Source organism: Coregonus clupeaformis, unplaced genomic scaffold (assembly GCF_020615455.1).
Source record: "Coregonus clupeaformis isolate EN_2021a unplaced genomic scaffold, ASM2061545v1 scaf1313, whole genome shotgun sequence".
Lineage (NCBI taxonomy): Eukaryota > Metazoa > Chordata > Actinopteri > Salmoniformes > Salmonidae > Coregonus > Coregonus clupeaformis.
The window spans coordinates 136,897-154,709 of NW_025534767.1; the positions used below are offsets into that span (position 1 = coordinate 136,897).

Here is a 17,813-nt window from a genome sequence, read left to right on the forward strand (position 1 = left end):
AGTGATGTCATAATGGGGTCATAAGAAGATAGAATCCTCTTGCCATTAGGCTAGAATCTTAGGTGGGAGAACATTCAGAGAGAAGGTTAGTTGGAGAAAGTCATCATATTGGTAAGTAATGTTTCTAAATTGTTCCTAACGTTATGGTGAATCTACTATAATGGAGAGGACGGTTTTAGGCAAATATGATAGAATTTCATATCACTTTGCGTAGCCTACTGCGAGTATCAAATTCCTGTCTTATGTTTAAATGAATATTTCATGGTTAAATATTGGTATGCATTCATTTATCTGAACTGATTACTGTATAATCTAGATTACCGAACCTGAGAGTGATTTCTGATGAGATTGAATTGATTAGTACTGTCTTAAAACACATTTAACAGCATAGTGTACTATACTATAAACATTTTTGAAAAGATTTACACAAAATCTATAGTATAAAGAGAAGTTTGCATAATTGGTTGGTCACAGCTTGTTTAGTTTGGATACAGGGCTGTTTTATGGTGAGATGCAAAATAATGTGTTAGAGGCACTAGAAATGTAGGCATTGATGAAAGGCACCGCATAGGGTAAAAGGCTTTAATAGTAGTTTGAATGGCTATAGGGACACTGAGAAGTCATGTTTATTGGACATACTGTCACTATAATCACAGGATGCATAGCCGCGGGAAGTAGTTGTCACGATCGTCGGGAACAGAGGAGGACCAAGGCGCAGCGTGGAATGCGAACATATTTATTAATTGATGATCACACGAACAAAAACAAAACGAAAACGTGACGTCCCTGGTTACATTCACAAACCAACACGGAACAAGAAACCACACCAAATGAATGTCTAACGGCTACCTAAGTATGACTCCCAATCAGAGACAACGAGCTACAGCCGTCTCTGATTGGGAGCCACCCTGGCCAACATAGATATACAAAACCAGAACAAACACAAATGAAAACTCACACCCTGGCTCAACATACTAGAGTCCCCAGAGCCAGGGCGTGACAGTACCGAGTGGAGGACAGAGGAGCCTCTTAAAGAAGAAGTTACAGGTCTGTGAGAGCCAGAAATCTTGCTTGTTTGTAGGTGACCAAATACTTATTTTCCACCATAATTTGCAAATAAATTCATTAAAAATCCTACAATGTGATTTTCTAGATTATTTTTTCTCAATTTGTCTGTCATAGTTGACGTGTACCTATGATGAAATTACAGGCCTCTCTCATCTTTTTAAGTGGGAGAACTTGCACAATTGGTGGCTGACTAAATACTTTTTTCCCCCACTGTAAATGTAAAATTCTGTCAATTTGGAATTTACGTTAATGTCAAAATAATCTTTGGCAATTGGGTAAAACATTTATGTGGAACTGTTAAAAGTGATTTGCTTTATTTCTTTTGATGTCGATGCTGTCTTTAGGTTGTTTAAGGATTTGTTTTCCATTAGCAGCAGGTTCCTGTAGGTTGCTAACATTTAGGAACTCTCTTTTAGAGCTCATTCGTATTGGAAGTGCACAGTATTGGTCAGGGCGACTTGCATGTTGAGGTGGGCCTGCTAAGGAAGGAGGTGGGCCTGCTGAAGCAATTGGCCTGTATGGGGGAGATGAGATGGATAGAGAGACAGTCTCTGGAGATGAATAGAGAGATGGTGTTGAAGGAAGTGGAGAGGGACAGACTTGAGAGGATGAAGAGGGAGGAGAAGAAGGAGAATGCAAAAATAAATCAGATGAAGGATGAAGAGTTGCTGTTGATGGATATTAGAATGAGGGAAAGGGAGAGAGAGATGGAGGAGGAAAGGAGGAGGTTAATGGAGAAATCTGAGAGGCAAAAGTTAGAGAAACAGATGGCGCTCCAGAAGAAAAGACAGGAGGAGAGAGACAAGTGGGAGATATCTGAAAAGAAGAGAGTGGAGGAATGGAAAGAGTTTTACTGGAAGGAAGAAGAAAAGCGAAAGGAAGATGCATGGATGAAAGCAGAGAGGAAGGCAAAGAGAAAGGTGGAAGAAGCAAATAGAAAGGTGGAAGAAGCAAAGAGAAAGATGGAAGAAGCAAAGAGAAAGGTGGAAGAAGCAAAGAGAATGATGGAAGAAGCAAAGAGAACGGTGGAAGAAGCAAAGAGAAAGGTGGAAGAAGCAAAGAGAAAGGTAGAAGAAGCAAAGAAAAAGATGGGAGAAGAACAACAGATGCTGAAAAAGCAAGCCAGGCTAACGGAGACCCTGAGCGATAGAAAAAGAAGAGACGGGGAAGAGAGAAAGGAAGATGAAAATAAGTGTGTGAAGGAAGCAAGGGAAGGAGACAGGAGAGAGCTCCTGAAAGAAAAGAGACTAAGTGCAGAAGAAAATATGACACACATGGAGAAACAAATGAGAGAGCTGGAGGTCAAAGGTAAAAAGGAGAGGGAATAGACAGAGAATAAAGTGTGATATGTGAGGTTAGCTTCAACACCTTAACTTATACTGTCTGTTTCCCAACTCCCTCTCTCCCAGATTCCTACATCTTCTCAGCTGGTGCTGAGGTCAAACAGACCCAGTGCAAAGGTCATCTTAGTTTACAGTTATTTTGTACATTGAAAGTGTTATACAACTGCACACATGGAGTGTGGTATTAACATCCTCCATTTTCCTTTGTCTTGTCAGATGTCTCCATGGTTACTGCAACTGAGTCAAAGACTCTGAACCCTCAGAAGGACCAGCCAGCAAAGTGCAAAGGTAAAGACCAGGGCCCGGTTTCCTGATAGCGATGGAACTTAAGCTTACTAGTGTTTTAACGATGTATCGTTTTATAATGGCCGAAGATGTAAAAAATTACAGACAGTGTAGCCTACAAATAGAAGTAAATTGACTGAACATGAAATTGATTTCAATATGATTGAAATATAGGCCTATACAGCCTACTGGATTTATTTTCTAATGCAGTCATCTCGGTTTTCAGTTGAAGCATATTTTTATCCTTCGCTTGTTGAATTGCAAAGATATTGGCAACTTTTGTATTTGTAGTCAACTTCCTGCCGAAGTTATAGTCAGTCACAGAGAGACAGATAAACAGCTTGATTCTATGTTTAGCAGATGTCTTCTGTGTAGAAAGTGACGCGGAAGGGCAAAAAAGAATCTAACAACGCATTTAGCTGTCTGATATCAGTGGAGTTTTCTGGTTGAATCACCCTTCTTTCCACCCAATTTTGTTTTTATGTGATGACGTTGAATCAACACTCTTCTCTCTCTCTCTCTTCTCTCTTTCTCTTTTTCTCTCTCTCTCTCTCTCTCTCTCTCTCTCTCTCTCTCTCTCAGAATTCTCTGTGTTTTCCACGAGCAGTCAAGGCGTGGCCAAGGTCCCCCAGGTTCTGCAGGTCAAAGTGAGTAATACAAGTGAGAGTGTCCAAAAGAAAGATGGGAATGACAAAGTAACAGCGCCAAAGACAGAGGCAGAGCTCCTTATGGACAAATTTGAGAGGATGGCAGAAGAGGAGAGAATTTGGCCTTGTCAGAAGGATAGGAGAGATAAAGACCAGGCCAAAGAGATAGAGGGAAAGAGAAAGGATAAGGAGGTGCTGTCTAAAGAAGAGCAGCGCAGGCTGAGGAATGAGAAGGCCTTACAGGAACACCTGGACAGGGTAAAGAATCCGGAATTGACAGGCAAACAGACCAGACAACCACAATGTAAAGGTAGGACCAGGCAAAGTGACAAGGGACTCAAACACAAAACATTTCATTCTCTGTGGGTTAAAAGCAAAGAGCACCATCGTGCTCTCCCTAAAGTTAGGTTGGTGCGTAAAATCCTTAAATTCAAATAAGCAATAAAGTGTGATGGTCCGCACTCAAAAAGATGTCGCATAAAGCTGACGTCATTTTTTTTGTTTTTGTTTTTGTCCTTTTCACTGCATGAGGGATAGCGTACACAGATGTTTCTGCTTTGCATCCTTCAGGGTGGTTTAGCATTACGTTGTACTCAGACGATGCCATCTTAATCCCCATGGGGAGGCTAATAAAACTGTATTACATTTAAGTAACAGCAGTTTATCTCACTAAGGTACTGAGTTATGTGTGACTACTCCTCTGGTGCATTGAAACAGCCTATAGGACTTAACTCTACTTTTACTGCTGTGTGTTATTGTCCTATCAAATCTCCATTCATATATATTCCTTTTCTGTCCTTAGATTACTCTATTTTCACTGCATCAGGGCTAAAGAGCAAGGACCCGCATGATCAACAGTCAGCAAAATGCAAAGGTAAAACATGAAGGGGGAAAGAGAGGGACAGACTTTTCACAAAGTATTTGATGACACAGTGCAAAGATAAAAAGGACGAGAGATCTAGAGAGAGGGAGACAAAAAAGGACAAGAGAGAGAGACAGAGAGAGAGACAGAGAGAGAGACAGAGAGAGACAGAGAGACAGAGAGAGAGACACAGAGAGAGAGAGAGAGACAGAGACAGAGACAGAGATAGAGACAGAGACAGAGAGAAACAGAGAGAGAGACAGAGAGAGAAACAGAGAGAGAGACAGAGAAAGAGAGAGAGAGAGAGAGAAAGAGCGAGACAGAGAGAGAGAGACAGAGAGAAATTCATTATTAGAGAGCGGACCCCATACTTCGCTGCCATATAGAGCACTTGGTTCTATAACTGATTGAGCCAGAATCTAATTGGAATTTCGATTTTAATATTCCTTTTAATGGCTCTTCTTGCTTTGTCTCTCAGCTCATTCACAGCCATGTGAAAGCTACCTGTGTTGCTGATATTTAGTCCTAGATACGTGTAATTGTTGGTGTGTTCTAATAGAACTGTGTCCAAATAGAATTTATATTTGTCATCCTGATTTCCTGACCTTTTTTTGGAATATCATTATATTCGTTTTTTTTTAGAATAACGGTCAGAGCCCAGGTCTGACAGAACCTGTGCAGATGATCTAGATTCTGCTCTAACCCCTCCTAAGTGGGAGACAGTTGCACCAGGTCATCTGCGTACAGCAGACACTTGATTTCAGTGTTGTGTAGGGTGAGACCAGGTGCTGCCGATTCTTCTAATGTTTTTGCCAATTCATAGAGGTTAAATAGTGTTGCACTTATTGGGCAGCCCTGTTTCACTCCACGTCCCTGAGAGAAGAAGTCTCGGCTTGTTGCCGATTTTAAGTTGTTTTTAGTGTACATTGATTTAATAACATCATATGTTTTCCCTCCAATACCACTTACTATTCGTTTGTAATAAAATACCTTAGTGCAAAATTGAATCAAATGCTTTCTTGACCTCTACAAAACACGAGTAGATTTTGCCTTTGTTTTGGTTGACTTGTTTGTCAATTAGAGTGTGGAGGGTGTAAATGTGGTCTCTCTCTCTCTCTCTCTCAATTCAATTTCAATTTAAGGGCTTTATTGGCATGGGAAACGTATGTTAACATTGTCAAAGCAAGTGAAGTAGGTAGTAAACAAAAGAGAAATAAACAATAAATATTAACAGTAAACATTACACTCAGAAGTTCCAAAAGAATAAAGACATTTCAAATGTCATATTACGTCTATATACAGTGTTGTAACGATGGGCAAATAGTTCAAAATTCTTTGTGGGTCTGTGTAATCTGAGGGATTCCACCTCATTTTGTGGGCCGGCGGCCTCTCTCAATAGCAAGGCTATGCTCACTGAGTCTGTATATAGTCAAAGCTTCTCTCTCTCTCTCTCTCTCTCTCTCTCTCTCTCTCTCTCTCTCTCTCTCTCTCTCTCTCTCAGAATTCTCTGTGTTTTCCACGAGCAGTCAAGGCGTGGCCAAGGTCCCCCAGGTTCTGCAGGTCAAAGTGAGTAATAAAAGTGAGAGTGTCCAAAAGAAAGATGGGAATGACAAAGTAACAGCGCCAAAGACAGAGGCAGAGCTCCTTATGGACAAATTTGAGAGGATGGCAGAAGAGGAGAGAATTTGGCCTTGTCAGAAGGATAGGAGAGATAAAGACCAGGCCAAAGAGATGGAGGGAAAGAGAAAGGAGAAGGAGGTGCTGTCTAAAGAAGAGCAGCGCAGGCTGAGGAATGAGAAGGCCTTACAGGAACACCTGGACAGGGTAAAGAATCCGGAATTGACAGGCAAACAGACCAGACAACCACAATGTAAAGGTAGGACCAGGCAAAGTGACAAGGGACTCAAACACAAAACATTTCATTCTCTGTGGGTTAAAAAGCAAAGAGCACCATCGTGCTCTCCCTAAAGTTAGGTTGGTGCGTAAAACCCTTAAATTCAAATAAGCAATAAAGTGTGATGGTCCGCACTCAAAAAGATGTCGCATAAAGCTGACGTCATTTTTTTTGTTTTTGTTTTTGTCTTTTTCACTGCATGAGGGATAGCGTACACAGATGTTTCTGCTTTGCATCCTTCAGGGTGGTTTAGCATTACGTTGTACTCAGACGATGCCATCTTAATCCCCATGGGGAGGCTAATAAAACTGTATTACATTTAAGTAACAGCAGTGTATCTCACTAAGGTACTGAGTTATGTGTGACTACTCCTCTGGTGCATTGAAACAGCCTATAGGACTTAACTCTACTTTTACTGCTGTGTGTTATTGTCCTATCAAATCTCCATTCATATATATTCCTTTTCTGTCCTTAGATTACTCTATTTTCACTGCATCAGGGCTAAAGAGAAAGGACCCGCATGATCAACAGTCAGCAAAATGCAAAGGTAAAACATGAAGGGGGGAAAGAGAGGGACAGACTTTTCACAAAGTATTTGATGACACAGTGCAAAGATAAAAAGGACGAGAGATCTAGAGAGAGGGAGACAAAAAGGACAAGAGAGAGAGACAGAGAGAGAGACAGAGAGAGAGAGACAGAGAGAGACAGAGAGACAGAGAGAGAGACACAGAGAGAGAGAGAGAGACAGAGACAGAGACAGAGACAGAGACAGAGACAGAGAGAAACAGAGAGAGAGACAGAGAGAGAAACAGAGAGAGAGACAGAGAAAGAGAGAGAGAGAGAGAGAAAGAGCGAGACAGAGAGAGAGAGACAGAGAGAAATTCATTATTAGAGAGCGGACCCCATACTTCGCTGCCATATAGAGCACTTGGTTCTATAACTGATTGAGCCAGATTCTAATTGGAATTTCGATTTTAATATTCCTTTTAATGGCTCTTCTTGCTTTGTCTCTCAGCTCATTCACAGCCATGTGAAAGCTACCTGTGTTGCTGATATTTAGTCCTAGATACGTGTAATTTTTGGTGTGTTCTAATAGAACTGTGTCCAAATAGAATTTATATTTGTCATCCTGATTTCCTGACCTTTTTTTGGAATATCATTATATTCGTTTTTTTTTGATTAACGGTCAGAGCCCAGGTCTGACAGAACCTGTGCAGATGATCTAGATTCTGCTCTAACCCCTCCTAAGTGGGAGACAGTTGCACCAGGTCATCTGCGTACAGCAGACACTTGATTTCAGTGTTGTTTAGGGTGAGACCAGGTGCTGCCGATTCTTCTAATGTTTTTGCCAATTCATAGAGGTTAAATAGTGTTGCACTTATTGGGCAGCCCTGTTTCACTCCACGTCCCTGAGAGAAGAAGTCTCGGCTTGTTGCCGATTTTAAGTTGTTTTTAGTGTACATTGATTTAATAACATCATATGTTTTCCCTCCAATACCACTTACTATTCGTTTGTAATAAAATACCTTAGTGCAAAATTGAATCAAATGCTTTCTTGAAGTCTACAAAGCACGAGTAGATTTTGCCTTTGTTTTGGTTGACTTGTTTGTCAATTAGAGTGTGGAGGGTGTAAATGTGATCTCTCTCTCTCTCTCTCTCAATTCAATTTCAATTTAAGGGCTTTATTGGCATGGGAAACGTATGTTAACATTGTCAAAGCAAGTGAAGTAGGTAGTAAACAAAAGAGAAATAAACAATAAATATTAACAGTAAACATTACACTCAGAAGTTCCAAAAGAATAAAGACATTTCAAATGTCATATTACGTCTATATACAGTGTTGTAACGATGGGCAAATAGTTCAAAATTCTTTTTGGGTCTGTGTAATCTGAGGGATTCCACCTCATTTTGTGGGCCGGCGGCCTCTCTCAATAGCAAGGCTATGCTCACTGAGTCTGTATATAGTCAAAGCTTCCTCTCTCTCTCTCTCTCTCTCTCTCTCTCTCTCTCTCTCTCTCTCTCTCTCTCTCAGAATTCTCTGTGTTTTCCACGAGCAGTCAAGGCGTGGCCAAGGTCCCCAGGTTCTGCAGGTCAAAGTGAGTAATAAAAGTGAGAGTGTCCAAAAGAAAGATGGGAATGACAAAGTAACAGCGCCAAAGACAGAGGCAGAGCTCCTTATGGACAAATTTGAGAGGATGGCAGAAGAGGAGAGAATTTGGCCTTGTCAGAAGGATAGGAGAGATAAAGACCAGGCCAAAGAGATGGAGGGAAAGAGAAAGGATAAGGAGGTGCTGTCTAAAGAAGAGCAGCGCAGGCTGAGGAATGAGAAGGCCTTACAGGAACACCTGGACAGGGTAAAGAATCCGGAATTGACAGGCAAACAGACCAGACAACCACAATGTAAAGGTAGGACCAGGCAAAGTGACAAGGGACTCAAACACAAAACATTTCATTCTCTGTGGGTTTAAAAGCAAAGAGCACCATCGTGCTCTCCCTAAAGTTAGGTTGGTGCGTAAAACCCTTAAATTCAAATAAGCAATAAAGTGTGATGGTCCGCACTCAAAAGATGTCGCATAAAGCTGACGTCATTTTTTTTGTTTTTGTTTTTGTCTTTTTCACTGCATGAGGGATAGCGTACACAGATGTTTCTGCTTTGCATCCTTCAGGGTGGTTTAGCATTACGTTGTACTCAGACGATGCCATCTTAATCCCCATGGGGAGGCTAATAAAACTGTATTACATTTAAGTAACAGCAGTGTATCTCAGTAAGGTACTGAGTTATGTGTGACTACTCCTCTGGTGCATTGAAACAGCCTATAGGACTTAACTCTACTTTTACTGCTGTGTGTTATTGTCCTATCAAATCTCCATTCATATATATTCCTTTTCTGTCCTTAGATTACTCTATTTTCACTGCATCAGGGCTAAAGAGAAAGGACCCGCATGATCAACAGTCAGCAAAATGCAAAGGTAAAACATGAAGGGGGAAAGAGAGGGACAGACTTTTCACAAAGTATTTGATGACACAGTGCAAAGATAAAAAGGACGAGAGATCTAGAGAGAGGGAGACAAAAAAGGACAAGAGAGAGAGACAGAGAGAGAGACAGAGAGAGAGACAGAGAGAGACAGAGAGACAGAGAGAGAGACACAGAGAGAGAGAGAGACAGAGACAGAGACAGAGACAGAGACAGAGACAGAGAGAAACAGAGAGAGAGACAGAGAGAGAAACAGAGAGAGAGACAGAGAAAGAGAGAGAGAGAGAGAGAAAGAGCGAGACAGAGAGAGAGAGACAGAGAGAAATTCATTATTAGAGAGCGGACCCCATACTTCGCTGCCATATAGAGCACTTGGTTCTATAACTGATTGAGCCAGATTCTAATTGGAATTTCGATTTTAATATTCCTTTTAATGGCTCTTCTTGCTTTGTCTCTCAGCTCATTCACAGCCATGTGAAAGCTACCTGTGTTGCTGATATTTAGTCCTAGATACGTGTAATTTTTGGTGTGTTCTAATAGAACTGTGTCCAAATAGAATTTATATTTGTCATCCTGATTTCCTGACCTTTTTTGGAATATCATTATATTCGTTTTTTTAATTTAGATTAACGGTCAGAGCCCAGGTCTGACAGAACCTGTGCAGATGATCTAGATGCTGCTCTAACCCCTCCTAAGTGGGAGACAGTTGCACCAGGTCATCTGCGTACAGCAGACACTTGATTTCAGTGTTGTGTAGGTGAGACCAGGTGCTGCCGATTCTTCTAATGTTTTTGCCAATTCATAGAGGTTAAATAGTGTTGCACTTATTGGGCAGCCCTGTTTCACTCCACGTCCCTGAGAGAAGAAGTCTCGGCTTGTTGCCGATTTTAAGTTGTTTTTAGTGTACATTGATTAAATAACATCATATGTTTTCCCTCCAATACCACTTACTATTCGTTTGTAATAAAATACCTTAGTGCAAAATTGAATCAAATGCTTTCTTGAAGTCTACAAAGCACGAGTAGATTTTGCCTTTGTTTTGGTTGACTTGTTTGTCAATTAGAGTGTGGAGGGTGTAAATGTGGTCTCTCTCTCTCTCTCAATTCAATTTCAATTTAAGGGCTTTATTGGCATGGGAAACGTATGTTAACATTGTCAAAGCAAGTGAAGTAGGTAGTAAACAAAAGAGAAATAAACAATAAATATTAACAGTAAACATTACACTCAGAAGTTCCAAAAGAATAAAGACATTTCAAATGTCATATTACGTCTATATACAGTGTTGTAACGATGGGCAAATAGTTCAAAATTCTTTTTGGGTCTGTGTAATCTGAGGGATTCCACCTCATTTTGTGGGCCGGCGGCCTCTCTCAATAGCAAGGCTATGCTCACTGAGTCTGTATATAGTCAAAGCTCTCTCTCTCTCTCTCTCTCTCTCTCTCTCTCTCTCTCTCTCTCTCTCTCTCTCTCTCTCTCTCTCTCTCTCTCAGAATTCTCTGTGTTTTCCACGAGCAGTCAAGGCGTGGCCAAGGTCCCCCAGGTTCTGCAGGTCAAAGTGAGTAATAAAAGTGAGAGTGTCCAAAAGAAAGATGGGAATGACAAAGTAACAGCGCCAAAGACAGAGGCAGAGCTCCTTATGGACAAATTTGAGAGGATGGCAGAAGAGGAGAGAATTTGGCCTTGTCAGAAGGATAGGAGAGATAAAGACCAGGCCAAAGAGATAGAGGGAAAGAGAAAGGAGGAGGTGCTGTCTAAAGAAGAGCAGCGCAGGCTGAGGAATGAGAAGGCCTTACAGGAACACCTGGACAGGGTAAAGAATCCGGAATTGACAGGCAAACAGACCAGACAACCACAATGTAAAGGTAGGACCAGGCAAAGTGACAAGGGACTCAAACACAAAACATTTCATTCTCTGTGGTTTAAAAGCAAAGAGCACCATCGTGCTCTCCCTAAAGTTAGGTTGGTGCGTAAAACCCTTAAATTCAAATAAGCAATAAAGTGTGATGGTCCGCACTCAAAAAGATGTCGCATAAAGCTGACGTCATTTTTTTGTTTTAGTTTTTGTCTTTTTCACTGCATGAGGGATAGCGACACGCAAATTACGAAAGCTACCAAAAGGGACCAAATGACCAGAAGCTAAAGTCCCGGAGCCAGAGGTGACAGATGTTTCTGCTTTGCATCCTTCAGGGTGGTTTAGCATCACGTTGTACTCAGACGATGCCATCTTAATCCCCATGGGGAGGCTAATAAAACTGTATTACATTTAAGTAACAGCAGTGTATCTCAGTAAGGTACTGAGTTATGTGTGACTACTCCTCTGGTGCATTGAAACAGCCTATAGGACTTAACTCTACTTTTACTGCTGTGTGTTATTGTCCTATCAAATCTCCATTCATATATATTCCTTTTCTGTCCTTAGATTACTCTATTTTCACTGCATCAGGGCTAAAGAGAAAGGACCCGCATGATCAACAGTCAGCAAAATGCAAAGGTAAAACATGAAGGGGGGAAAGAGAGGGACAGACTTTTCACAAAGTATTTGATGACACAGTGCAAAGATAAAAAGGACGAGAGATCTAGAGAGAGGGAGACAAAAAAGGACAAGAGAGAGAGACAGAGAGAGAGACAGAGAGAGAGACAGAGAGAGACACAGAGAGAGAGAGAGAGAGAGAGAGACAGAGACAGAGACAGAGACAGAGACAGAGACAGAGACAGAGAGAAACAGAGAGAAACAGAGAGAGAGACAGAGAGAGAAACAGAGAGAGAGACAGAGAAAGAGAGAGAGAGAGAGAGAAAGAGCGAGACAGAGAGAGAGAGACAGAGAGAAATTCATTATTAGAGAGCCGGACCCCATACTTCGCTGCCATATAGAGCACTTGGTTCTATAACTGATTGAGCCAGAATCTAATTGGAATTTCGATTTTAATATTCCTTTTAATGGCTCTTCTTGCTTTGTCTCTCAGCTCATTCACAGCCATGTGAAAGCTACCTGTGTTGCTGATATTTAGTCCTAGATACGTGTAATTTTTGGTGTGTTCTAATAGAACTGTGTCCAAATAGAATTTATATTTGTCATCCTGATTTCCTGACCTTTTTTGGAATATCATTATATTCGTTTTTTTTTGATTAACGGTCAGAGCCCAGGTCTGACAGAACCTGTGCAGATGATCTAGATGCTGCTCTAACCCCTCCTAAGTGGGAGACAGTTGCACCAGGTCATCTGCGTACAGCAGACACTTGATTTCAGTGTTGTGTAGGGTGAGACCAGGTGCTGCCGATTCTTCTAATGTTTTTGCCAATTCATAGAGGTTAAATAGTGTTGCACTTATTGGGCAGCCCTGTTTCACTCCACGTCCCTGAGAGAAGAAGTCTCGGCTTGTTGCCGATTTTAAGTTGTTTTTAGTGTACATTGATTTAATAACATCATATGTTTTCCCTCCAATACCACTTACTATTCGTTTGTAATAAAATACCTTAGTGCAAAATTGAATCAAATGCTTTCTTGAAGTCTACAAAACACGAGTAGATTTTGCCTTTGTTTTGGTTGACTTGTTTGTCAATTAGAGTGTGGAGGGTGTAAATGTGATCTCTCTCTCTCTCTCTCAATTCAATTTCAATTTAAGGGCTTTATTGGCATGGGAAACGTATGTTAACATTGTCAAAGCAAGTGAAGTAGGTAGTAAACAAAAGAGAAATAAACAATAAATATTAACAGTAAACATTACACTCAGAAGTTCCAAAAGAATAAAGACATTTCAAATGTCATATTACGTCTATATACAGTGTTGTAACGATGGGCAAATAGTTCAAAATTCTTTTTGGGTCTGTGTAATCTGAGGGATTCCACCTCATTTTGTGGGCCGGCGGCCTCTCTCAATAGCAAGGCTATGCTCACTGAGTCTGTATATAGTCAAAGCTTCTCTCTCTCTCTCTCTCTCTCTCTCTCTCTCTCTCTCTCTCTCTCTCTCTCTCTCAGAATTCTCTGTGTTTTCCACGAGCAGTCAAGGCGTGGCCAAGGTCCCCCAGGTTCTGCAGGTCAAAGTGAGTAATAAAAGTGAGAGTGTCCAAAAGAAAGATGGGAATGACAAAGTAACAGCGCCAAAGACAGAGGCAGAGCTCCTTATGGACAAATTTGAGAGGATGGCAGAAGAGGAGAGAATTTGGCCTTGTCAGAAGGATAGGAGAGATAAAGACCAGGCCAAAGAGATAGAGGGAAAGAGAAAGGATAAGGAGGTGCTGTCTAAAGAAGAGCAGCGCAGGCTGAGGAATGAGAAGGCCTTACAGGAACACCTGGACAGGGTAAAGAATCCGGAATTGACAGGCAAACAGACCAGACAACCACAATGTAAAGGTAGGACCAGGCAAAGTGACAAGGGACTCAAACACAAAACATTTCATTCTCTGTGGGTTAAAAGCAAAGAGCACCATCGTGCTCTCCCTAAAGTTAGGTTGGTGCGTAAAACCCTTAAATTCAAATAAGCAATAAAGTGTGATGGTCCGCACTCAAAAAGATGTCGCATAAAGCTGACGTCATTTTTTTTTTTTTGTTTTTGTCTTTTTCACTGCATGAGGGATAGCGTACACAGATGTTTCTGCTTTGCATCCTTCAGGGTGGTTTAGCATCACGTTATACTCATACGATGCCATCTTAATCCCCATGGGGAGGCTAATAAAACTGTATTACATTTAAGTAACAGCAGTGTATCTCAGTAAGGTACTGAGTTATGTGTGACTACTCCTCTGGTGCATTGAAACAGCCTATAGGACTTAACTCTACTTTTACTGCTGTGTGTTATTGTCCTATCAAATCTCCATTCATATATATTCCTTTTCTGTCCTTAGATTACTCTATTTTCACTGCATCAGGGCTAAAGAGCAAGGACCCGCATGATCAACAGTCAGCAAAATGCAAAGGTAAAACATGAAGGGGGAAAGAGAGGGACAGACTTTTCACAAAGTATTTGATGACACAGTGCAAAGCTAAAAAGGACGAGAGATCTAGAGAGAGGGAGACAAAAAAGGACGAGAGAGAGAAAGAGAGAGAGACAGAGAGAAAGAGAGAGAGAGAGAGAGAGAGAGAGACAGAGAGAGACAGAGACAGAGAGAAACAGAGAGAGAGACAGAGAGAGAAACAGAGAGAGAGACAGAGAAAGAGAGAGAGAGAGAGAGAGAGAGAGAGAGAAACAGAGAGAGACACAGAGAGACATAGAGAAAGAGAGAGAGAGAGAGAGAGAGAGAGAGAGAGAGAGAGAGAGAGAGAGAGAGAGAGAGAGAAAGATAGAGAAAGAACGAGACAGAGAGAGAGAGACAGAGATAAATTCATTATTAGAGAGCGGACCCCATACTTCGCTGCCATATAGAGCACTTGGTTCTATAACTGATTGAGCCAGATTCTAATTGTAATTTCGATTTTAATATTCCTTTTAATGGCTCTTCTTGCTTTGTCTCTCAGCTCATTCACAGCCATGTGAAAGCTACCTGTGTTGCTGATATTTAGTCCTAGATACGTGTAATTTTGGGTTCTAATTTGACGTAGAATTTATATTTGTCATCCTGATTTCCTTACCTTTTTTGGAATATCATTATATTCATTTTTTTTTTTAGATTAAAGGTCAGAGCCCAGGTCTGACAGAACCTGTGCAGATGATCTAGATGCTGCTGTAACCCCTCCTAAGTGGGAGACAGTTGCACCAGGTCATCTGCGTACAGCAGACACTTGATTTCAGTGTTGTGTAGGGTGAGACCAGGTGCTGCCGATTCTTCTAATGTTTTTGCCAATTCATAGAGGTTAAATAGTGTTGCACTTATTGGGCAGCCCTGTTTCACTCCACGTCCCTGAGAGAAGAAGTCTCGGCTTGTTGCCGATTTTAAGTTGTTTTTAGTGTACACTGATTCAATAACATCATATGTTTTCCCTCCAATACCACTTACTATTCGTTTGTAATAAAATACCTCAGTGCAAAATTGAATCAAATGCTTTCTTGAAGTCTACAAAGCACGAGTAGATTTTGCCTTTGTTTTGGTTGACTTGTTTGTCAATTAGAGTGTGGAGGGTGTAAATGTGGTCTCTCTCTCTCTCTCTCTCTTTCTCTCAATTCAATTTCAATTTAAGGGCTTTATTGGCATGGGAAACGTATGTTAACATTGTCAAAGCAAGTGAAGTAGGTAGTAAACAAAAGAGAAATAAACAATAAATATTAACAGTAAACATTACACTCAGAAGTTCCAAAAGAATAAAGACATTTCAAATGTCATATTACGTCTATATACAGTGTTGTAACGATGGGCAAATAGTTCAAAATTCTTTGTGGGTCTGTGTAATCTGAGGGATTCCACCTCATTTTGTGGGCAGTGCCTACGGCGGCCTCTCTCAATAGCAAGGCTATGCTCACTGAGTCTGTAAATAGTCAAAGCTACACTCTCACTCACACACTCTCATACTTTTTATACTGGCCCCACGTGGGAATCGAACCCACAACCCTGGTGTTGCAAGCGCCATGCCATACCAACTGAGACACACTAGGCTCTAAATATCAGCGATGATGTTTATTTCCTCTCTCTCTCTCTCTCTCTCTCTCTCTCTCTCTCTCTCTCTCTCTCTCTCTCTCTCTCTCTCTCTCTCTGATGGTATTAACATCCCCCATTTTCCTTTGTCTTGTCAGATGTCTCCATGGTTACTGCAACTGAGTCAAAGACTCTGAACCCTCAGAAGGACCAGCCAGCAAAGTGCAAAGGTAAAGACCAGGGCCCGGTTTCCTGATAGCGATGGAACTTAAGCTTACTAGTGTTTTAACGATGTATCGTTTTTATAATGGCCGAAGATGTCAAAAATTACAGACAGTGTAGCCTACAAATAGAAGTAAATTGACTGAACATGAAATTGATTTCAATATGATTGAAATATAGGCCTATACAGCCTACTGGATTTATTTTCTAATGCAGTCATCTCGGTTTTCAGTTTAAGCATATTTTTATCCTTCGCTTGTTGAATTGCAAAGATATTGGCAACTTTGTATTTGTAGTCAACTTCCTGCCGAAGTTATCGTCAGTCACAGAGAGACAGATAAACAGCTTGATTCTATGTTTAGCGGATGTCTTCTGTGTAGAAAGTGACGCGAAGGGCAAAAAGAATCTAACGATGCATTTAGCTGTCTGATATCAGTGGAGTTTTCTGGTTGAATCACCCTTCTTTCCACCCAATTTTGTTTTTATGTGATGACGTTGAATCAACATCTCTCTCTCTCTCTCTCTCTCTCTCTCTCTCTCTCTCTCTCTCTCTCTCTCTCTCTCTCTCTCTCCCCCCCTCTCTGATGTCTCTATATTTGCAGCTGGGAAAAATCGCTTTGCTACATTCTTGAAAACCCTTGTGTGCAGAAAAAATAAGGCATAATGCATAGGTAAGAGAGGAGAATGTTACAATTCAGAGAATGTTAAAGCTGATGACTGAAGTTTGTTTGACACACAGTATTACATGATTCTAACAATGATACCTTTTTGTATTTTTTCAGTTCCTGACTTTTTCCTTGCTAACAAGTGACCTCTGCAATTTTACAAATATTTTCTGAAATTCATTCTCATTCTTTCCCTTGTTTTCTATATCCATTTCTATATAAAATACTTCAAGCATTATAAAATAATAAAAATAATTTTAGCATCAAATGTTTGTGTGTGCACATTGTTTTTAAGGGTCAGGTCAAGACCAATTCTGTGTTCTGTGTTTTGCTAGAGAGAAACTGTATGGATATTAGCCCAGATTCCTAACCTCTAGTTTTGCCAAGACTTTCAAAAAAAATTGTCACCAGCCTTAGATTCTCCACAATTATTTTGTCGCATTAGACTTGATAGATATGCTAAGAGAATTGAGCATGCCAGAGAAAATGGTCTCTAATGGTCTCTAATGTATCCACAGTTTTGTACTCAAAGCAATCTTTCTCTCTTTAGATTGTCACAGATGGTTGTGGCCATAGAGCTCGCCAGTTTGTAGTCCTAAAAACTGGAAATGAAACCTCATTCACAGATAGGGGTCTACCTGTGCCTGAGCACCTGCCCTTTGCCCTCCCACTCACAAGTGCCCTTTTGGTGGTATATTTATACTTTTTTGTATACAGTTTTTGCCATTGTTGTTCTAAACCCACTGTCCGCAAGTTGTCGTCAAGTTCCCCACACCCCACCCCCACCCCATCCATGGTTGGTTGCGCCTGTTTCCCAGTCTGCCCTGTATGGAGATTGCACCCGTCCAGTATCCAAACATGCATGGCTTGAGATGTATATATATCTATCTCTCTCTCTCTCTCTCGCCCCCCCCCCTCGCCCTCTCTCTCTCGCCCTCCCTCTCTCTCTCGGCCTCTCTCTGTCTCTGTGCATGCCAATACCTCAGCTTAATGGAGATACAAGTCAAATGCCTATATGTCAGCATGAATACATATTCAAACACATATTCTCAGCTGGATAATGCTGTGGGATAGTGCCCTCTAGTTCAGGATGTGATCAATAATCCAGTCATTGCACAGTCTATTAAAGTAGGTGTATATAGAAATCAGCCACAGGGCTGTCTGCCTCACAGACATTCTGAGTACGTCCCGTATGTTATTGAGAAATAGGTTCTGGGGGATCCTTGCCAATTGGATGAGGAGACAAAGAAAGGAGACCAGGAAAAGAGACTAGGAAAGAAAGTCAGCTCCCATTGCTGGGACACATCACGAGACATGAACCCTGATGTCAAAACGTACACTTAGATGG

At 41.1% G+C, this 17,813-nt stretch overlaps 1 protein-coding gene across 1 annotated transcript; it reads left to right on the top strand.

The window, feature by feature from the left end:
- The first annotated feature begins 2,333 nt into the window (after window positions 1–2,333).
- On the top strand, window positions 2,334–16,464 carry LOC121540650 (calponin homology domain-containing protein DDB_G0272472-like). Its single transcript, XM_045218008.1, has 15 exons — window positions 2,334–2,376; window positions 2,478–2,528; window positions 2,628–2,691; window positions 3,304–3,653; window positions 4,146–4,217; window positions 5,707–6,081; window positions 6,575–6,633; window positions 8,157–8,505; window positions 8,998–9,069; window positions 10,565–10,936; window positions 11,494–11,565; window positions 13,051–13,425; window positions 13,917–13,988; window positions 15,737–15,808; window positions 16,403–16,464. The coding sequence occupies exons 1-15, from the start codon at window positions 2,334–2,336 to the stop codon at window positions 16,462–16,464; spliced, it is 2,460 nt and encodes an 819-aa protein (XP_045073943.1).
- Window positions 16,465–17,813: the final 1,349 nt, after the last annotated feature.

Excerpts from the sequence above, each read along its gene's own strand:
- LOC121540650 (XM_045218008.1), top strand. The coding sequence starts at position 2,334 with ATGACACACATGGAGAAACAAATGAGAGAGCTGGAGGTCAAAG. Across the intron at positions 6,082-6,574 it reads CAGACAACCACAATGTAAAG|ATTACTCTATTTTCACTGCA; the intron begins GTAGGACCAGGC and ends TTCTGTCCTTAG. Across the intron at positions 13,989-15,736 it reads ACAGTCAGCAAAATGCAAAG|ATGTCTCCATGGTTACTGCA; the intron begins GTAAAACATGAA and ends TTGTCTTGTCAG.